At 36.8% G+C, this 17,470-nt stretch overlaps 2 protein-coding genes across 2 annotated transcripts in view; both read left to right on the top strand.

Annotated features, from left to right (window-relative positions):
* The window catches only part of LOC133768024 (GLIPR1-like protein 1), a 54,875-nt gene extending 52,934 nt beyond the window's left edge, over positions 1-1,941 (top strand). The window contains exon 6 of the mRNA XM_062202454.1: positions 1,514-1,941. Coding sequence (XP_062058438.1) covers positions 1,514-1,941 — 428 coding nt within the window. The remainder of the gene's footprint in view (positions 1-1,513) is intronic.
* Positions 1,942-1,978: 37 nt separating this feature from the next.
* Positions 1,979-17,470, top strand: part of LOC133768023 (GLIPR1-like protein 1) — a 44,279-nt gene continuing 28,787 nt past the window's right edge. The window contains exons 1-3 of the mRNA XM_062202453.1: positions 1,979-2,152; positions 9,532-9,777; positions 17,033-17,133. Coding sequence (XP_062058437.1) covers positions 1,979-2,152; positions 9,532-9,777; positions 17,033-17,133 — 521 coding nt within the window. The remainder of the gene's footprint in view (positions 2,153-9,531; positions 9,778-17,032; positions 17,134-17,470) is intronic.

Below are 17,470 nucleotides of genomic sequence, written 5' to 3'. Positions count from 1 at the left end.
CTCTCTCTCTCTCTCTCTCTCTCTCTCTCTCTCTTTTTCCAAATAAAATAAGTCTGTTTTTAAAAGTATTGATTTTTTCATTCATTCACCCAATAAATTTGTTTCAAGGTTTATAGGTTCAGTACTTATTTTAGGTGTTGGAGATACATCAATGAAGAAAAAATGCCACTGATTTGATGACAATTTCAATGGAATACAGCAGGTTGATGCTAAAGAAATCAGTAATATAAATTCAGGTAGCAATTAATGCATTAAGAATAGACTGACAAATGGGGGACATGGTGTCAACAGGGAAGACTTCACTGAAGAGAACTCTGTGGAGAGAACACTGCAGACAAAGGGAACAGCAAGTACAAAGGGACTGAGGAGATAGACATCATGCTTATCAAACTTTTGAATGCAGCTAAATTAGGAGAGATGCTGCTGACGATGCAAGCAAGTGGCCAGAGTGTTTGCCATGGTCAGATTATAAAGCATCTTGTGAGCTATACCTTGGACTCCAGGTTTGATATTACTTGTGATGAGTGTCCATTGAAGGATTTTGAGGAGAAAGGAGAGTTTATGTTGTATCTAGCTCTTCTGTATAAAAATAAATTGTACTAGAATAATAATGAAAGCAAAGAAACAAAGTAGAAGAATGTCACAAAGTAGAGAGATGTTGGCTCTAACCAAGATGTTGACTATTCATAGAATGGCAAAAAGTTTTTGCATTCAGATATATTATAAATAGGATCTATAAGTAAACTAAATGCAATGGGGGGAACACTATATATAGATAGGTTTACACACACATATATCACATATCTGTGTACACATAAACTCATATCTTTGGACTATGTACAGGTGCTCTTCAGAGGTTCATGGACTATGGATATTATGAAAAAACAATGGATTTCAAAAAGAGTTTATACCAAGATAAACTTATCTTTTAATGCCAATTTTGCCAAACTCTCTGAAGTATTCTTGTATATAATTGTAAAGTAGCATATAATAGAAACAGCACTGGAGATAGTAGACCACCAGTAATATTTTTCTTATTACCCATTAGAATTGTCATTGAGAACCTTGCACTTTGTCATTTTACTCTCTAATTTCTACTTTCTATTAAAAAGTGGTAGGTACTTTCAGCAACCTGGAGTTTTTCCATTTTAGTTTGCAATTAGAAAAGTTAATAGACTAAAATAGAACATTCAGTACATATAGATATCTGTTCACTTGAATTAAATGACACTTTAAGCAGCTGATTAAATAAAAGTATTTATTTGAAACACATAAAACTAAGAAAATATCATTTAATACAATGAAAAGAGACTAGTTAGCTATTGAATAACAATATAAATAATAGAGTAGATTAAAATCAAATAAAATTAATTTTTATATATTGCTGAGCAGTCAGTCTCATAAAATGAGAAAACGAGAAATTACTAAATGTCTGAGGAGGTGCGGTTTAGGCTCACAGAATGTCACCAGACAGACAGACTCCCTTATTCTTCCTCTCGTCCCAGTCTCTAAGGAGAAGAGCAACGTGGTGCTGCGGTTTATCTGACACAACAGAAAAGCCGCACATGGAAGCTGAGTCCAGCTAACACGGAATGCTTGGCAGAGGACTGGGCCCACTGTCAGCATTCAGCTCACCTTGCTCTTCACCTAACCCTGCGCAGCCTGCATGGTGTCAGCTGGACGACGACCCAGCGCCCCCCGCAGGAATTCCTCCTCTCAGCCACAGACAGCACTTACAGCTCTGCACCAGAGGGCTCTCAGGGCTTTCCCTCTGTCGCCCGGGCTTTGCTGCCAACAAGTCCGGTTGGTGTCTCCCTCCCTCGGAGACCCAGCCTGCGGGGCGTCCCCGCGCCGCCGGGCTCGAGCCTGGGCAGGAGGATGGAGCCCAGGGAGAGAGAGCGTGGTCCCCGGGCCGGGGAAAAGGCACTGCCGAGCCGTTAACCGGCCCGCGCAGCGTGGGCAGCCTCCGCGTCCTTCCATGTCTCTGAGGAGGAAACTGAGTTGCCTGTGGACCTTAGGTCTGTATCTGGTAACCACTGAATCTCTCAAAGTCCCGTCTATCTCAGACCCTCACTTTATAGACGAGTGCGTCAAGACCCACAACGAATGGCGCGGCAAAGTCAGCCCCCCTGCGGCCGACATGAAATTCATGGTAAGGACAGAACCGGCGCTGATCGCGCGTGTCTCTGGTTTATCCTAAGGTAGCTGGGAGACCCATGCATTTGAATTTATTTGAATTAAATCAGTTAAAAACAATCACGTCTTGGCTGGGCTGTCTCCTCCTGGGTCGTGGTGGAAGGGAAGAGAGAGGGGAGAACTCGAAGTTGTTGGCTGCCTGGACTAAGCTCCATGGGGACCAGGAGGGAAGGAACCGGGTTTGGAAGTTGCTTGATTTTCATTGCTAAGGTTTATAGCTATATTGTATGGACTTGCTCGTTGTTGTTGTTGTTTGTTTGTTTGTTTTGTTTTTTTAGTATATACCATCCCATGCACACAAAATACTTTATATTTTAAAAAAAGCGCAAGGATACAATACATAGTACTGCCTAAGAAAATTACTTCAGTAAATACACATAGAAATGAAGGACTGGAGAAAAACATCCTCCACAAATGGAAACCAAAAGCAGGAGGAAACAGCTATACATATATAAAACAAACTTTAAGCCAAAAACTAGAAAAAGAGACGAACAGGCCCATTAGATTATGATAAAGGAGCAACTTAACAAGAGGCAATGGCAGATACTGACATATATGCACCCAATGCTCAAGATCCCAATTATATAAAGCATTACATACAAAGGGAGATGAAGACTCTAAAAAAAATTAAATAGGACTTTAACACCCCATTGCCATCAAAGCACAGATAATGCAAAAAAAAAAAAATCAACAAAGAAACATCAGAGTTAAACTATACTGTAGACCAAATGGATCTGACAGATCCAGAGCATTCCATCCTATAGCTACAGAATGCACATTCTTAATCGCACATGTAATACTCTCCACCTAGGGTTTATATTAAGACTTAAAATAAACCTAAACATGATCAAATATATCAAAACCGTATCATGTATCTTTTGTGAAGACAATGGAATAATTATAGACATCAAGAATAGGAACTTCAGAAACTGTGTGAATATTTGGAAAATAAATAACATACTCTTGAATTATTATAAATCAATGAAGAAAATGAAAGACAAATAAAATATTACTGAAATTAATAAAGATGTAGGGAGATTCAAGATGGCTATATACAAGCGTCTAGGGTTTGCCTCCTCCTCCACCAAAATACTCCAAAGCAGCTATGACTAGAGATGAGTGCAGCAGGAAGGGTGCCAGAGGCAGTAGCAGAGAAGTAGGAGTGCAAGTGCACATATCTGTGTGGGTGAAGTTTGCTGGCACTGTGAGCTCACTATGAGCTGTGAATCAGCTAGTTCACCATGACACAGGGAGAGCTAGGGCACTGAACACACCAGCGAATTTCAACATCCTTTTCCCCATAGACTGTAGCCAAATGAAATAAACACCCTCAAAGATAAGCTTAAATTAAAACAATTTGTCCCTATATACCCAGACATACAGGTAGGTTATACTTAAGGATGTGCTACATACCAAAGCAGAGAAAGGCAATTAACATCAAGAAAGAAGGCAGCAGTGAAAAAAAAAAAAAAGTGAAAAAACAAAGGAGATTCAAAACAAATCATGGGAATAATATATGGGAAAATTGCCATGAATACAGGAATTATAGGAATAATATATGGGAAAATGGCCATTACCTGTCAATAATAACCTTGAATTTGAATGGACTAAATTCACCAATTAAAAGATGCAGACTAACTGAATGGATAAAAATAAGGTCCAAATATGCTGCCTATAAGAAACATACTTCACCAATAAAGGTACACAAAGACTTGAAGTGAGTGGATGAAAAAAAGATACTCCATGCACGTGGAAATCAAAAGGTGCAGTACTAACTGTATCTGTAACAGAAAAAATAGACTTCAATAAAAACACTGTTAAAAGAGACAAAGGTCATTATGTGTGTTAATTAATGGATCTGCACAGCAAAGGAAACACTGAACAAAATGAAGAGGCAACCGAAAGAATGGGAGAAAATATTTGAAAACTATATATATGATAAAGGATTAATATCCAGAATATATAAGAAGCTTAATAAACTCAACAAGAAAACAGATAATCCAGTGAAGAAATACTATAAGGATATGAATAGGCATTTCCAAAGGTTGAAATACAAATGTCCAACAGAAATATGAAGAGACGTTCAGGATCACTAGCCATCAGGGAAATGGAAATAAAAACCACAATGAGGTTTCACCTTACCCAGTTAGAAGACTGTCATCCAGAAATGAACAAATAACAAATTCTGGTGACGATGTGGAGACAAAAGTACCCTCACCCACTGTTGGCAGTATTGTAAACTAGTACAGTTATCATGGAAGACAGTATAGAGATTCCTCAGAAATTTAAATAGATCTACCATATGACCCAACCATTCTACTAGGGAATTTACCCAAAAGAAATTAAATCAGCATGTGAAAGGGTTATCTCTACCCCCATGTTTATAGAAGCTCAATTCACAGTAGTTAAGATATGGAATCAACTCAGATCTCCATCAACTAATGACTAAAGAAATTGTGATATGTATACACAATGGAATACTACTCAACCATAAAAAGATTGAAGTCCTGCCTTTTGCAACAAAATGGATGCAACAGGAGACCATTATGCTTAGTGAAACAAGCTAGTGCTAAAAAGACAAATATATGTTTTCTCTGATATGTTGTAGTTAACACAGAATACAAAAATGTATAAGAATGAAACTAACATTTTATGATTTCATAATTGTTTTTAGACCTTGTGTGTGCTCCTGTGGAATAGTGGCTTTTCTACTTTGTACTTGTTGAATATCATGGTTAGTGGTGCATTAAGCCTGTGATTATAACATAAATTGACAATATATTATTACAAAATTAAAGAAAAAAAGGAAGGAAGTGGATTTGAGTGAGGGACAGAGGGAAGTATTGATATGTTCTTAGAATTGTATTTGTGAAATACATGAAATTATTTTCTATTAATAACAGTTTCAAAATTAAAATTAAAATTTTTAACCAAAAATAGAAGTATTTTAAAAATAAAGACAAAATTAATTAATAATGCCTAACGTATACAAAAAAACTATTTTTAAACAGAAGAAGATCCTTGGGACCTAGGGCTAGCTGAAGCTTCCTAATACTATGTATTGCTTTGAAAACATGACACTAAATCAGCAGCTATAAAAGACAGAGTCAATAAATTAGACCTCATCAAAATATAAAAGTCTTACACTTTAAAATATCTTGCTAAAAAGATTAAAGTGCAAGTTTTAGAATGGGAGGAAATACATGCAAACCATGTATACGAGAAAAATATCCCATATAGAGCATAAAATCAACTCTCAAAACTCAACAGAGGAAAAAAAAAAGCCATTACAAAAATGAAAAAAAAAAATTTACCACAGGAATATACAGACATTTCACCATAGGAATATGTGCATGGAAAATAAGTACATGAGAATATGTTCAGCAGTATTAAGGAAATATAAATGAAAACTAGAATGAGATATCACTACATACTAATTAGAAAAGCTAAAATTAAAAATAATGACAGTATCAAATACTGATGAAGATATCAAGAAAATGGATCTGTCTCATTTTTCTGGTGTGATGGCGAAATAGTACAGCCACCATGGAAAACATTTTGGCAGTTTCTCTTTCTTTTTAGATTTCTTTATTTATTTGAAATGCAGAATTACAGAAAGAGAGAGAGTTTTCAGTCTGCTGGTTCAGCCACCAAATGGTTGCAACAGCCAGGGTTGGGCCATTGCCAAAGCCAAGAGCCAGGAGCTTCATCTGGGTCTCCCATGTGTGTAGCAGGGGCCCAAGCACTTGGGCCATCTTTGCTGTTTTCCCAGCCATTGGCTGATAGCTGGAGTGGAAGTAGAGAAGCTAGGACACAAACAGGCTCCTATATAGGATGCCAGTGTCACAGGAGGTAATTTAACCCACTATACCACATGCCAGCCTCTTGGAAGTTTCTTTAAAAATATACACTTACCATAAAACCCATAAAAGTACTAGGTACTTTTTCCTTTGCTTTTTCTAGAAAAAGGAAACATAGCTACCCCAAAATTTGTTCATACATATTATAGACAATTTGTCATAACTCACATGTATAAATATCCAATTTTATTGGATAAAATAATAACTGTGGTATGCTCATGCCATAAAATTCTTCTCAGTAATTTCAAGGAACAACTATCAACACATGAAACACTGTGGATAGATCTTAAGGGGATTATGCTGAGTGGGAAAACCCAATCTCAAAATGTTTACATATTGTAGGATTCTACTTAAATTACATTCTTGAAATAACAAAATTATAGAAATGAAGAACACAATATTGTTTGCAAACAGTTAGGGATGGCATAGTGGATTGAGAGAGTTCAACTTGAAAGGGCTAGCACAAAGAATCAATGCATTCAAGGTACAGTTCTGTGTCCTGAATGCGCAGGTGATTTTACTTTACTTTATTTTACTTTATTTTATTTTATACATGTTAAAACAGCATAAAACCACACACACATAAATTAATTCATACAAAACTTAACATCTAAAAAGGCCTTAAAATGTCAATTTCTTAGAATATGAGACTACCAAAGACATTAACATTGGGGAAATTAGGTGAAATTTACCAAAGACTTCTGTGTGGTATTTTCTGTAACTTCCTGTGAATTTATAATTAATTCAAAATAAAAATATTTGAAAATTATCCGGGCAGGGCCGGCGCTGTGGCACAGTGGGTTAATATCCTGGCCTAAAGCGCCGGCCTCCCATATGGGCACCGGTTCTAGTCCCAGCTGCTCCACTTCCAATCCAGCTCTCTGCTGTGGCCTGGGAAAGCAATAGAAGATGGCCCAAGTGCTTGGGCCCCTGCACCCGCGTGGGAGACCCAGAGGAAGCTCCTGGCTCCTGGCTCCAGATCAGTGCAGCTCTGTCCATTGCAGCCATCTGGGGAGTGAACCAGCAGATGGAAGACCTCTCTCTCTGCCTCTCCTCTCTCTGTGTAACTCTGACTTTCAAATAAAAAATCTTAAAAAAAATTTTTTAAATAAAAATAAAAATTATCCTGGCAATGACAACTACATTAAGCTTGTCACTTTTGTCACAAATAGCACCTGAAAATCCTTTCTGTTATGTGTGGCTATTTATCTGTACTTGTGCCTCCATCACAGTATCTTAATGTAGCTTTCTAATAAATTTTGGTATCTGGTAGAGCAAGTCTTCTAATTCATTTTACTTCTAAAAATCCTTTGCATTTCCATTTTAATGTTATAATCAATATGTTTCATAGTTCTTTTTTAAGATTTTTATTTTTATTTATTTGAGAGGTAGAGTTACAGACGGTGAGAGGGAGAGACAGAGAAAAAGGTCTTCTATCTGCTGGTTTACTCCTCTGGCAAAGGCCAGAGCTGTGCAGATCCGAAGCCAGGAGCCAGGAAATTCTTCTTGGTTTCCTACGTGGGTGCTTGGGCCCAAGGACTTGAGCCATCTTCTACTGCTTTCCAAGGCCATAGCAGAGAGCTGTACTGGAAGAGGAGCAGCCAAGATTAGAACCGGTGAAGGATTAACCTACTGTGCCATAGCGCCCCAGTTTCATAGTTTTTAAAGCAGAGATTTTGAGTATCATTTATTGGATTTACTTGTAAATACCTGATATTTTTTGTAAAGATTTATTTATTCACTTGAAAGAGTCACACAGAGAGAAGGAGAGGCAGAGAGAGAGAGAGAGAGAGAGGTCTTCCATCCACTGGTTCACTCCCCAGTTGGCCTCAACAGTTGAAGTTGTGCTGATGCAAAGCCAGGAGCCAGGAGCTTCTTCTAGGTCTCCCACGTGGGTGCAGGGCCTAAGGACTTGGGCCATCCTCTACTGCTTTCCCAGGCCACAGCAGAGAGCTGGATTGAAGAGGAGCAGCCAGGACACGAACCTGCACCCATATGGGAAGCTGGCACTGCAGGCGAAGCTTTTACCCGCTATGCCACAGTGCCGGCCCCATTACTTGATATTCTTAAAGCTATTTATTTGCACATATGGAAGTAACTTGAATTTTGTATGTTTTCTTTTTATCTGGAAACTGATAATTTTATTTATTTTTGTGGTTATATTTCTGTTATATATATATATATATATATATATATATATATATATGAATGCTCTGTGTACCTAGTCATGTCATCTGTTGTTCTTCTACCTAATGATGGATTCCAATTATTACACTTTTTTTTTCATTTTCAATTATCTTTATATACAGAAGATCAATTCAGTATATACTAAGTAAAGATTTCATCAGTTTGCACCCACACAGAAACACAAAGTGTAAAAATACTGTTTCAGTACTAGTTATAGCATCACTTCACATTAGACAACACATTAAGGACAGATCCCACATGAGATGTAAGTACACAGTGACTCCTGTTGTTGATTTAACAATTTGACACTCTTGTTTATGGCGTCAGTAATCTCCCTAGGCTCTAGTCATGAGCTGCCAAGGCTATGGAAGCCTTTAGGGTTCGCCAACTTTGATCTTATTCCGACAGGGTCATAGTCAAAGTGGAAGTTCTCTCCTACCTTCAGAGAAAGGTACCTCCTTCTTTGATGGCCTGTTCTTTCCACTGGGATCTCACTTGCAGAGATCTTTCATTTAGGTCTTTTTTTTTTTCCAGAGTGTCTTGGCTTTCCATGGCTCTTCATGGGCTCTTCAGCCAGATCCAAATGCCTTAAGGGCTGATTCTGAGGCCAGAGTACTATTTAGGACATCTGCCATTCTATGAGTCTGCTGTGTATCCCGCTTCCCATGTTGGATCGTTCTCTCCCTTTTTGATTCTATCAGTTAGTATTAGCAGACACACATTTTATAACTCATATATTTACAGCTTATATGTTTCATTATGCTACCTACCCTATAGTATAAGGTTAAATAGGAATAATGAGGGCAAACACCTTGGTTCATTCACAATCTTGAGGAAAAATTTTACTGTTCCACTATTATATATTGATGCATGTTTCGGAGTGTTTTTTAGGGGATATTCCTGACCAAATTAAGGAAACTCCTTCTGATGCCTAGTTTTTCCCATTTTTATAATCAATGGATATTCATCCTTATGGTAAATATGCATGACCTCCTGAGTTACTAGGGTTTGAAACCTGACTTATTTTAGTCACATTCATACTTATTTGTTGAATGTCTCAAAAATCAGGACACCTGATACATACTGGAAATACAAAGTTGACTGTCATTGAATAAGAATTATATAAGTGTTACAAAAATAGAACTAAAAAGAAATTACTATGAATATTATAAATAAGAAAGAAAAGCTGTATTTTATTTTAGTAATAACTCCAAACAAAATTTATTACAATCATAGGAATAATTTAATGTAAATAAACATGCAATATTAAATTATTTTTATCTTTCAGATTTGGGAAGAAGGTTTGGCAAAGATAGCCAAAGGATGGGCAGACACATGCCAATTTAAACATAACACCTGTTTACAACTGCCATTTGATTGCAGTGAAGATTATGAATTTATTGGAGAAAATATCTGGTTAGGTCTATTCAAAATATTTTCACCAAGGGATGCTATTGTTGCTTGGTATAATGAAACAGAGCATTATGATTATGATACTCTAGCATGTTCTTATGTTTGTGGCCATTACACACAGGTAAGAATTTCAGATCTTACAAGTTAGTCCTTATTTGTGCACACCTCAGTTTCAAGAAAATGTTTAAAGATTTATTTATTATTATTTATTTGAAAGGCAGAGTTACAGAGAGGCAGAGGCAGAGAGAGAGAGATAAGTTTTCTACCCTCTGGTTCATTCCCCAAATGGCCACAATGGCTGGAGCTGGGGTGGTCTGAAGCCAGAAACCAGGAGCTTCCTCTACTGCTTTCCCAGGCCATAGCAGAGAGCTGGATCAGAAATGAAACAGCCAGGACTCAAACTGGCACCCATATGGGATGCCAGCACCACAGGCAGCAGCTTTACCCCCTATGCCACAACACTGGCCCATTTCAAGACAACTTTTTAAGTATTTTTACTTTGAATTTCTTTTGGATTTCTGAAGCTTCAGTTTTATTTGGGAGATACTTCCACTGGAAAAAGAATTATATGTAGTGACATTTTCTGAACTTTAAAAGTCTTGCTCCACTGTTTTCTTATTTACATTGCTTCCAACAGGAAATCTACTATAATCCTCTTATATTATTCCTCTGTGTGTATTGTGTAATTTTCTCAAACTACCTTTTTTCATTGTTTTGTTTACATATAATATTTGTACTTATATCTGGGGTACAATATTGTAATTCAACACATTTATAAAATGTGCAATTATCAAATCAGCACAGTTAGCATTTCTATCTCCTTAAATATATTTTCTGTTTCTTGGGAACCTGTTAGTTCTTTTCCTCTAGTAATTCTGAAATGCACAATTAATGTTTAGACTGCAGTTAATCTATTCTGCTATAGAACATAAGGACTACCCACTCCTCTAACTGTATTTTAGCATCTATTACACACTCTCACTATCCTCTCTCACACCTCCCCTAAATAGCCTCTGCTAGTTACTATTATACTTTTTCATCCCAAATGACTTTCTCATCACAAACGACCGAAAATATGTGGGGGTTTTCTGTGTCTGGCTTATTTCACCTAATATAGTGTCCTCCAGTTCCATCCATGTTGTTGCAATGAAATGATTTTATCTACTTTATGGCTGAATAATATTGAATTATGCAACTGTATCATTTTATTTATCAGATCATCAGTTGATGGACACTTAGATTGTTTTTATTTCTTGGGTATTGTGAATTGTGCTGCAGTCAACATGGGAATGTATATGTGAGTGATGAAAGTGGACATCCATGTTTTAAGGTCTACAGGAAACATTTTCATATTTTCCCCTTTTATTTTTATTTTTTTAATATTTACTTATTCATTTTAAAGGCAGATATATGGATAGGGATAGGAAGAGGCAGAGAGAGAGAAGTCTTTCATCCACTGGTTCACTCCCCAAATGTCCATGATGGCTGGAGCTGGGCCAGTCAGAAGCCAGGAGCCAGCAGCTTGTCCTGGGTCTCCCACGTGGGTGCAGGGACCCAAGGATTTGGGCCATCCTCCACTGCTTTCCCAAGTGCATTAGCAGGGAGATGGATCAGAAGTGGTACAGACAGGTCTTGAACTGGTGCCTATATGGGATATAGGCCCTGCAGGTAGCGGCTTAATCCACTACACCACAGCCGACCCCCACTCAGGTTTTCCTCTTTTAGCACAATGTTGGCTGTGGCTTTGTCATGTACTTATGTAGTCTTTATTGTGTTGAGGTATGTTTATTCTATACCTAATTTGTTGAAGATTTTCATCGTGAGAGTCTATTGAGTTATACAGAAATTTTTCCTACATCCATTGAGATGATCATGTGATTTTTGTCCCTCAGTAGGTTGATTCATTGTATGTGTTTGGAGATCTTTCAACCTTTGTGATAAATCCCACAGAATGATAGTGTGTAATTGTGTTGGTATGCTGTTGTATTTGGCTTGACACCATTTTGAGAACTGTTGCATCAATGTTCATTGGGGATATTGATCTGTAGTCTTTATTTTGTTTCTATCTGGTTTTGGTATTTGGGTAATGCTGATTTTACAGAATGAGTCTGACAGAGTGTCCTCCTTTTCAATTTTTGGAATAGTTTGAGAAGAGCTGCTATTAGTATTTCCTTAATGTTTTATAAAATTGAGCAATGAAACTAATCTGGTCTTTCCTTGTAAAGAGACATTTTATTACTAATTCAACCTTATACCTGTTATTTGTGCATTCGATACATTTAGATTTCTTATGTCTTCCTCATTCCATTGTGTATCTCCTGAAATTTATCCACTCCTTCCAGGTATATGTTGGCATATAGTTGTTCATAATAGTCCCTAACAATACTTTGCATTTCAGTTGCATCACTGTAAGGAGTAGTAGTCCATTTTTATTACTACAAAAAATACCTGAGACAGCCTACATGCTAATGGGACCTGTTTTGTTTATAGTTTTACAAGTTCAAGGATATGGCATCCACATTAACCAGTTCTGGTAGAGTCCTTCTCAGTTGCATCACAACATGGTGGATTGCAATGGCAGGAGCATGTGTGACATCAAGTGACTGCATTTTGAACAAGCAAAGAATGAGTGGGCCAAGGATCAGGCTTAAATAATAACCCTCTTATAAGAATTACTTTACTCTCTTCTAAGGGCATGACTCTCAATAACCCAAGATCCTCCCACTTAGCTCCATCTCTTTTTTTTTTAAGATTTTATTTATCTGAGAGGTAGAGTTACAGAGAGAGCGAGAAACAGAGAGAAAGATCTTCCTTCTGCTGGTTCACTCCCCAGATGGCAACAATGGCTTAGAGCAGAGTCAATCCAAAGTCAGGAGCTTCTTCCAGGTCTCCCCCGCAGGTGAAGGGAACCAAGCACATGGGCCATCTTCTACTGCTTTCCCAGGCCATAGCACAGAAATGGATCAAAAGAGGAGCAACTGAGATATGAACCGGCGGCTCCACAGGTGGAAGATTGGCCCACTGTGCCACAGCACTGGCCCTTTAGCTTCACTTCTTAAAATTTCCACCACAGGGCTGGCGTTGTGGATCAGCATATTAAGCTGGCACTGATGAAGCCAGAAGCCCATATGAGAGAACAACTTCAAGTCCAAGCTGCAGATTCAAGTTCCAAAGCAGATTCCTGCCATTGTGTGTGGAACACAACGGAAGATGACACAAGTGCTTGGTCCTCTACCACTCATAATGGGAGGACAAGATGGGGCTACTAGTTCCTGGCTTCTGGCTTTGGACTGGCCCAGGCTAGGCTGTTGCAGCCATTTGGGAGGGGACCAGTGGATGAAACATTCACTCCCTTTCTCTCCATATATATATATATATATATATATATATATATATATATGCATATATATGCATATATAATAAAATATAATATGCCTTTCAAGAAAATAGATTATAAAAAATTATTCCACCACTTCCTAATGCCACTAACCTAAGGACAACCCTTGTGAACCCTTGCAGAACACACGAACTATACCAAAAATATAGCATAATGTCTGCTTCTTCATCTTTGAATTTTCTGAATCTTTCTTTTTTCCAGAGATAGCCTGACCAAAGTTTTGTCAATTTTATCTTTCAAAAAACAAAAACTTAACTCTTCATTTCATTGATCTTTCATCATTTTTTAGACTATCATTTGTATATTTCTGCTTTGATCTTTGTTGTTTCTTTCCTTCTAATAATTTTGGGTTTGTTTTTTTCTTGCTTTCATAATTTCTTGACTTGCACTATTAAGTTGTTTATTTGAAAACCTTCTCTTTATTTGGTGTAGGTACTTACTGTTATAAACATCCCTCTTGGTCTGAATTTGCTATTTCCCATAGGTTTTGGTACACTGGGTTTACATTTTTATTAGTTTGTTTTGTTACTTTAATGGATGAATAATTTTATTGTTTTTAAAAATTAACTAATTATAGCACAACTAAATAGGGAATCAAATGTCTTGAATTGCATAGGATTCACACAGCTATGAAAATGACTAATCTCAGAACATGTTCCACAACATTTTTTTCATTATCATTTTTTTCTTGAAAACAGAAATATTCATCCGAAAATGAGGGATTCATGGCAAAGATCATAATATGGGGGAAAGAAGGGCATATTGTCATTTACACGTTATGATTCAATGAAGCCATATTTATAATGATATATCAAATGATGTAAGACCCCCACATTTTATAATTTAATTTCCACAAATAAGAGAAAATGTGATGTTTGTCTTTCTGAGACTGGCTTATTTCACTTAGTATAATGATTTCCAGTTCCACCCATTTTGTTGCAAATATCAAGACACCATTATTTCCTATGGTTCAGTAATATTCCATCATGTATATATACCACATTTTAGTCATCCAATCATGTTAATGGACATGTAGATTGATTCCATGTGTTTGTTATTGTGACACAAGAACTGTTATTAACATGGGAGTGCAGGGTTCCATGTGCATCCCTGGGATAAATTGAGTTGGTCATGGTGGATGATCTTTTTGATGCATTTTTGGATTCAATTTGCTAGAACATATTTTGAGGATTTTCTTACTATATTCATTAGGGATACTGGCTTAATGAATAGTTATGTTAAATATTGTATCTTCCTCTGGTTTTTAAATGAGGTAATTTTGGCTTCATATAATGAGTTTCAAAGGGCCCCCTTCTTTTCAATTGTTTTTAATAGTTCAAGAAGAACTAGTATTAGTTCTTCCTTAAAAGTTAGATAGAATTCAGCAGGGAAGCAATCCAATGGGCTTTTCTTTGTTGACAGGCTATTTGTTACTGATTTAATCTCAGCTTTGGTTATTGATCTATTCAGATTCTCTTGTATTTGTGCCTACATTTTGGTAAATTATATGCATCCAGGTATCTGTTCATTTCTTCTAGATCTTCCAATTTGTTGACATATGGCTGTTTAGTTCTAATAATTTTGGTTTGCTTTGTTCTTGTTCTTCTAGGTAGTTGATAGGCATTGTTGGATTCTTTATCTGATACCTTTCCAATTTTTTATGTAGGCAATTATTGCTAGAAACTTTCCTCTGAACTTTTTTTTGGCCATATCCCAAACATTTCATTTCAATTTGTTTTAATGTTTTGATCTCTTCTAAACCCATTTTTCATTCAGGAGCATGTGGTTCAGTCTCCATGTGCTTATATATTTTCTAGAGGTTCTTTCGTTGTTAATTTCCAGCTTTATTTCATTGTTGTCAGAAAAGATACATGGTAGAATTTCATTTTTGAATTTGATTTGTTTTATGGCTTAGTATATGGTGTATCCTAGGAAATGTTTCATGCACTGATGAAAAGAATGTGTATTCTTGGGGCCAGTGCTGTGGTGGAGAGGATAAAGCCACTGCCTGCAGTGCCAGCATCCCATATGGGTGCAAGTTCGAGTCCTGACTGCTCTATTTCTGATCCAGCACTCTGCAATGGCCTAGGAAAACAGTAGAAGATGGCCTAAGTTCTTGGGCCCCTGAACACATGTGGGACACCAGGATGAAGCTCCCGGCTCCTGGCTTTGGCCTGGCCCAGCTCTGGCCATTGTAGCCATTTGGGGAGTGAACCAGCAGATGAAAGACCTCTCTCTTTCTCTCTCAGTCTCTCTCTCTCTCTCTCTTTTTCTGTCACTGCTTCTCTGTAACTCTGCCTTTCAAATAAATAAATCTTTTTTGAAAAATTAATTACACATATTTGTAAATTTTCTCCTTACATCAAGGAGAAATACTAATAGTGTATCTTGTTCTTTCAATGAAATGGTACATTTTGAACCTATACATAGGCAATATTTATTTTTACTATTTCCAAATCTAAAAAAAAATCAATTTACATTCATTGAGCAAATAAAATTTCATGTTGTAATTATTTATGAACCAATTTTTAAACCATGGTTTCTTAAAAATATATGATTTTGAGATGTAAAGTTTATTAACTTTTATAAACATCAAAAGAAAAGGGATCTTTTACTTATCTAGCTAAATCTAGTTTTACTAAATCGAAAACTAGTTCCAAGTTATTTGTTTGCCCAAAGATGGTGAGCAAAACTTATCTCCTAATTCTCAGTTCTCTGTGTTTTATTTTACTGTGCTATTGCTCAAGCAGATAAAGAACCTTTGAAATATAGTTGCTGAAACTATTGATTATAGTTATATCAAAAACATAACAAGAAGTAATTAATACATTATTTTATTAAATATGCTAGTTTGTTTTGGTAATGATATTGTCAAATAAATGGAACTCAGAAAACTCATTTGTGCTGTCAAAATCTATTCTGTATCAATCTTCCTAGAATTATTTTGTTTTCCACATGCAGTATATTAATATTTTCCTTCTTTTTCACTTGGAGGATGAAGAAAAATTCCATTGTCTCACTGTTACAAAGTACTGGTGATTCTCTTCACCTCTTTATCTCTCACAATGATGACTTTCCATGCCAATATTCTTCAATAACTTTGTTATTCCTTAAAACTAGAGGGGAAAATATTAATTTAAATCTCTTGGGACACAATTTTTCAACGAACTCCTTAATCCCTATCTGTCTTAGGACGTAACTAAGGTAATAACATGGCTGAAAGTGTAAAATTAAAAGTGTAATCATTTACTAGATTATTTCTGAAAAAAAAACAAAAGTGAATTATCACTTTAATTTATAGTCTTATTTGGCCGGCGCCGCAGCTCACTAGGCTAATCCTCCGCCTGTGGCACCGGCACCCTGGGTTCTAGTCCTGGGTGGGGCACCAGATTCTGTCCCGGTTGCTCCTCTTCCAGTCCAGCTCTCTGCTGTGGCCCAGGAAGGCAGTGGAGGATGGCCCAAGTGCTTGGGCTCTGCACCCACTTGGAAGACCAGGAGGAAGCACTGGCTCCTGACTTCGGATAGGTGCAGCGCACTGGCCGTGGCGGCCATTTGGGGGATGAACCAACAGAAAAGGAAGACCTTTCTCTCTGTCTCTCTCTCTCTCACTATCTAACTCTGCCTGTCAAAAAAAATTTTATAGTCTTATTTGAATATTGTTTGCATGTTACACCAATTGAATGAATTAAAATGCATTTCCTAAATCATGTAGAAGAAATTATAATTTGGGCTATGTGTTGCATTAATCTTTTGATGTAAGAGAATAATTTCTGAGAGAAAAAAAGTTAGGTAGCCCTCATGAAAGTAGCCTTAACAACATACTCATTTAGAGCTAAATATTATAAATTAGAAAAAATAGGCCAAAATATTTATGTATATCTTTTTTTGTAGTCTGACAAAGATTAGGGCTGTTCTCATAATACACTATTTGCATATAATTGTTTTTGCATGTTTTATTTTGAAATTTATTTCCTTACAGGTAGTTTGGGCCAGTTCATATAAAGTTGGTTGTGCAATTAAAACTTGCCCTAACCTTGGAGAAGCTTCTACTTCAATATTTATCTGTAACTATGAACCTGCGTAAGTTATTTTGCTATTAATAATATCTTAGATTGAATCAAATGTTAGCAATTGTTTACTAAAAGATATTAGACTAGAGACAAGTATACTTTTGGTAAATAAAGCCTCCCTCTACCATAAGAAATAAATGAGATATGTGAAAATAGAAGGTGAGGATAGACTATTGCCTTGTGTAAAGAACCAGGGGCAGGCATTATGGCACAGCAGGTGGAACTGTCACTTGGGATACCTACAATCCAGATCAGAGTCCTGGGACTGATTCCTAATACCTTAGCTTCAATCCAGTTTCCTGCTAATCTGCCTGGAAGCAATAAATCATGTCCAGGTACTTGGATTC

Source organism: Lepus europaeus, chromosome 10 (assembly GCF_033115175.1).
Source record: "Lepus europaeus isolate LE1 chromosome 10, mLepTim1.pri, whole genome shotgun sequence".
In the NCBI taxonomy this organism is placed as follows: domain Eukaryota; kingdom Metazoa; phylum Chordata; class Mammalia; order Lagomorpha; family Leporidae; genus Lepus; species Lepus europaeus.
The sequence above is the reverse complement of the archived record's forward strand: the minus strand, read 5'-3'. Positions and strand labels throughout refer to the sequence as shown.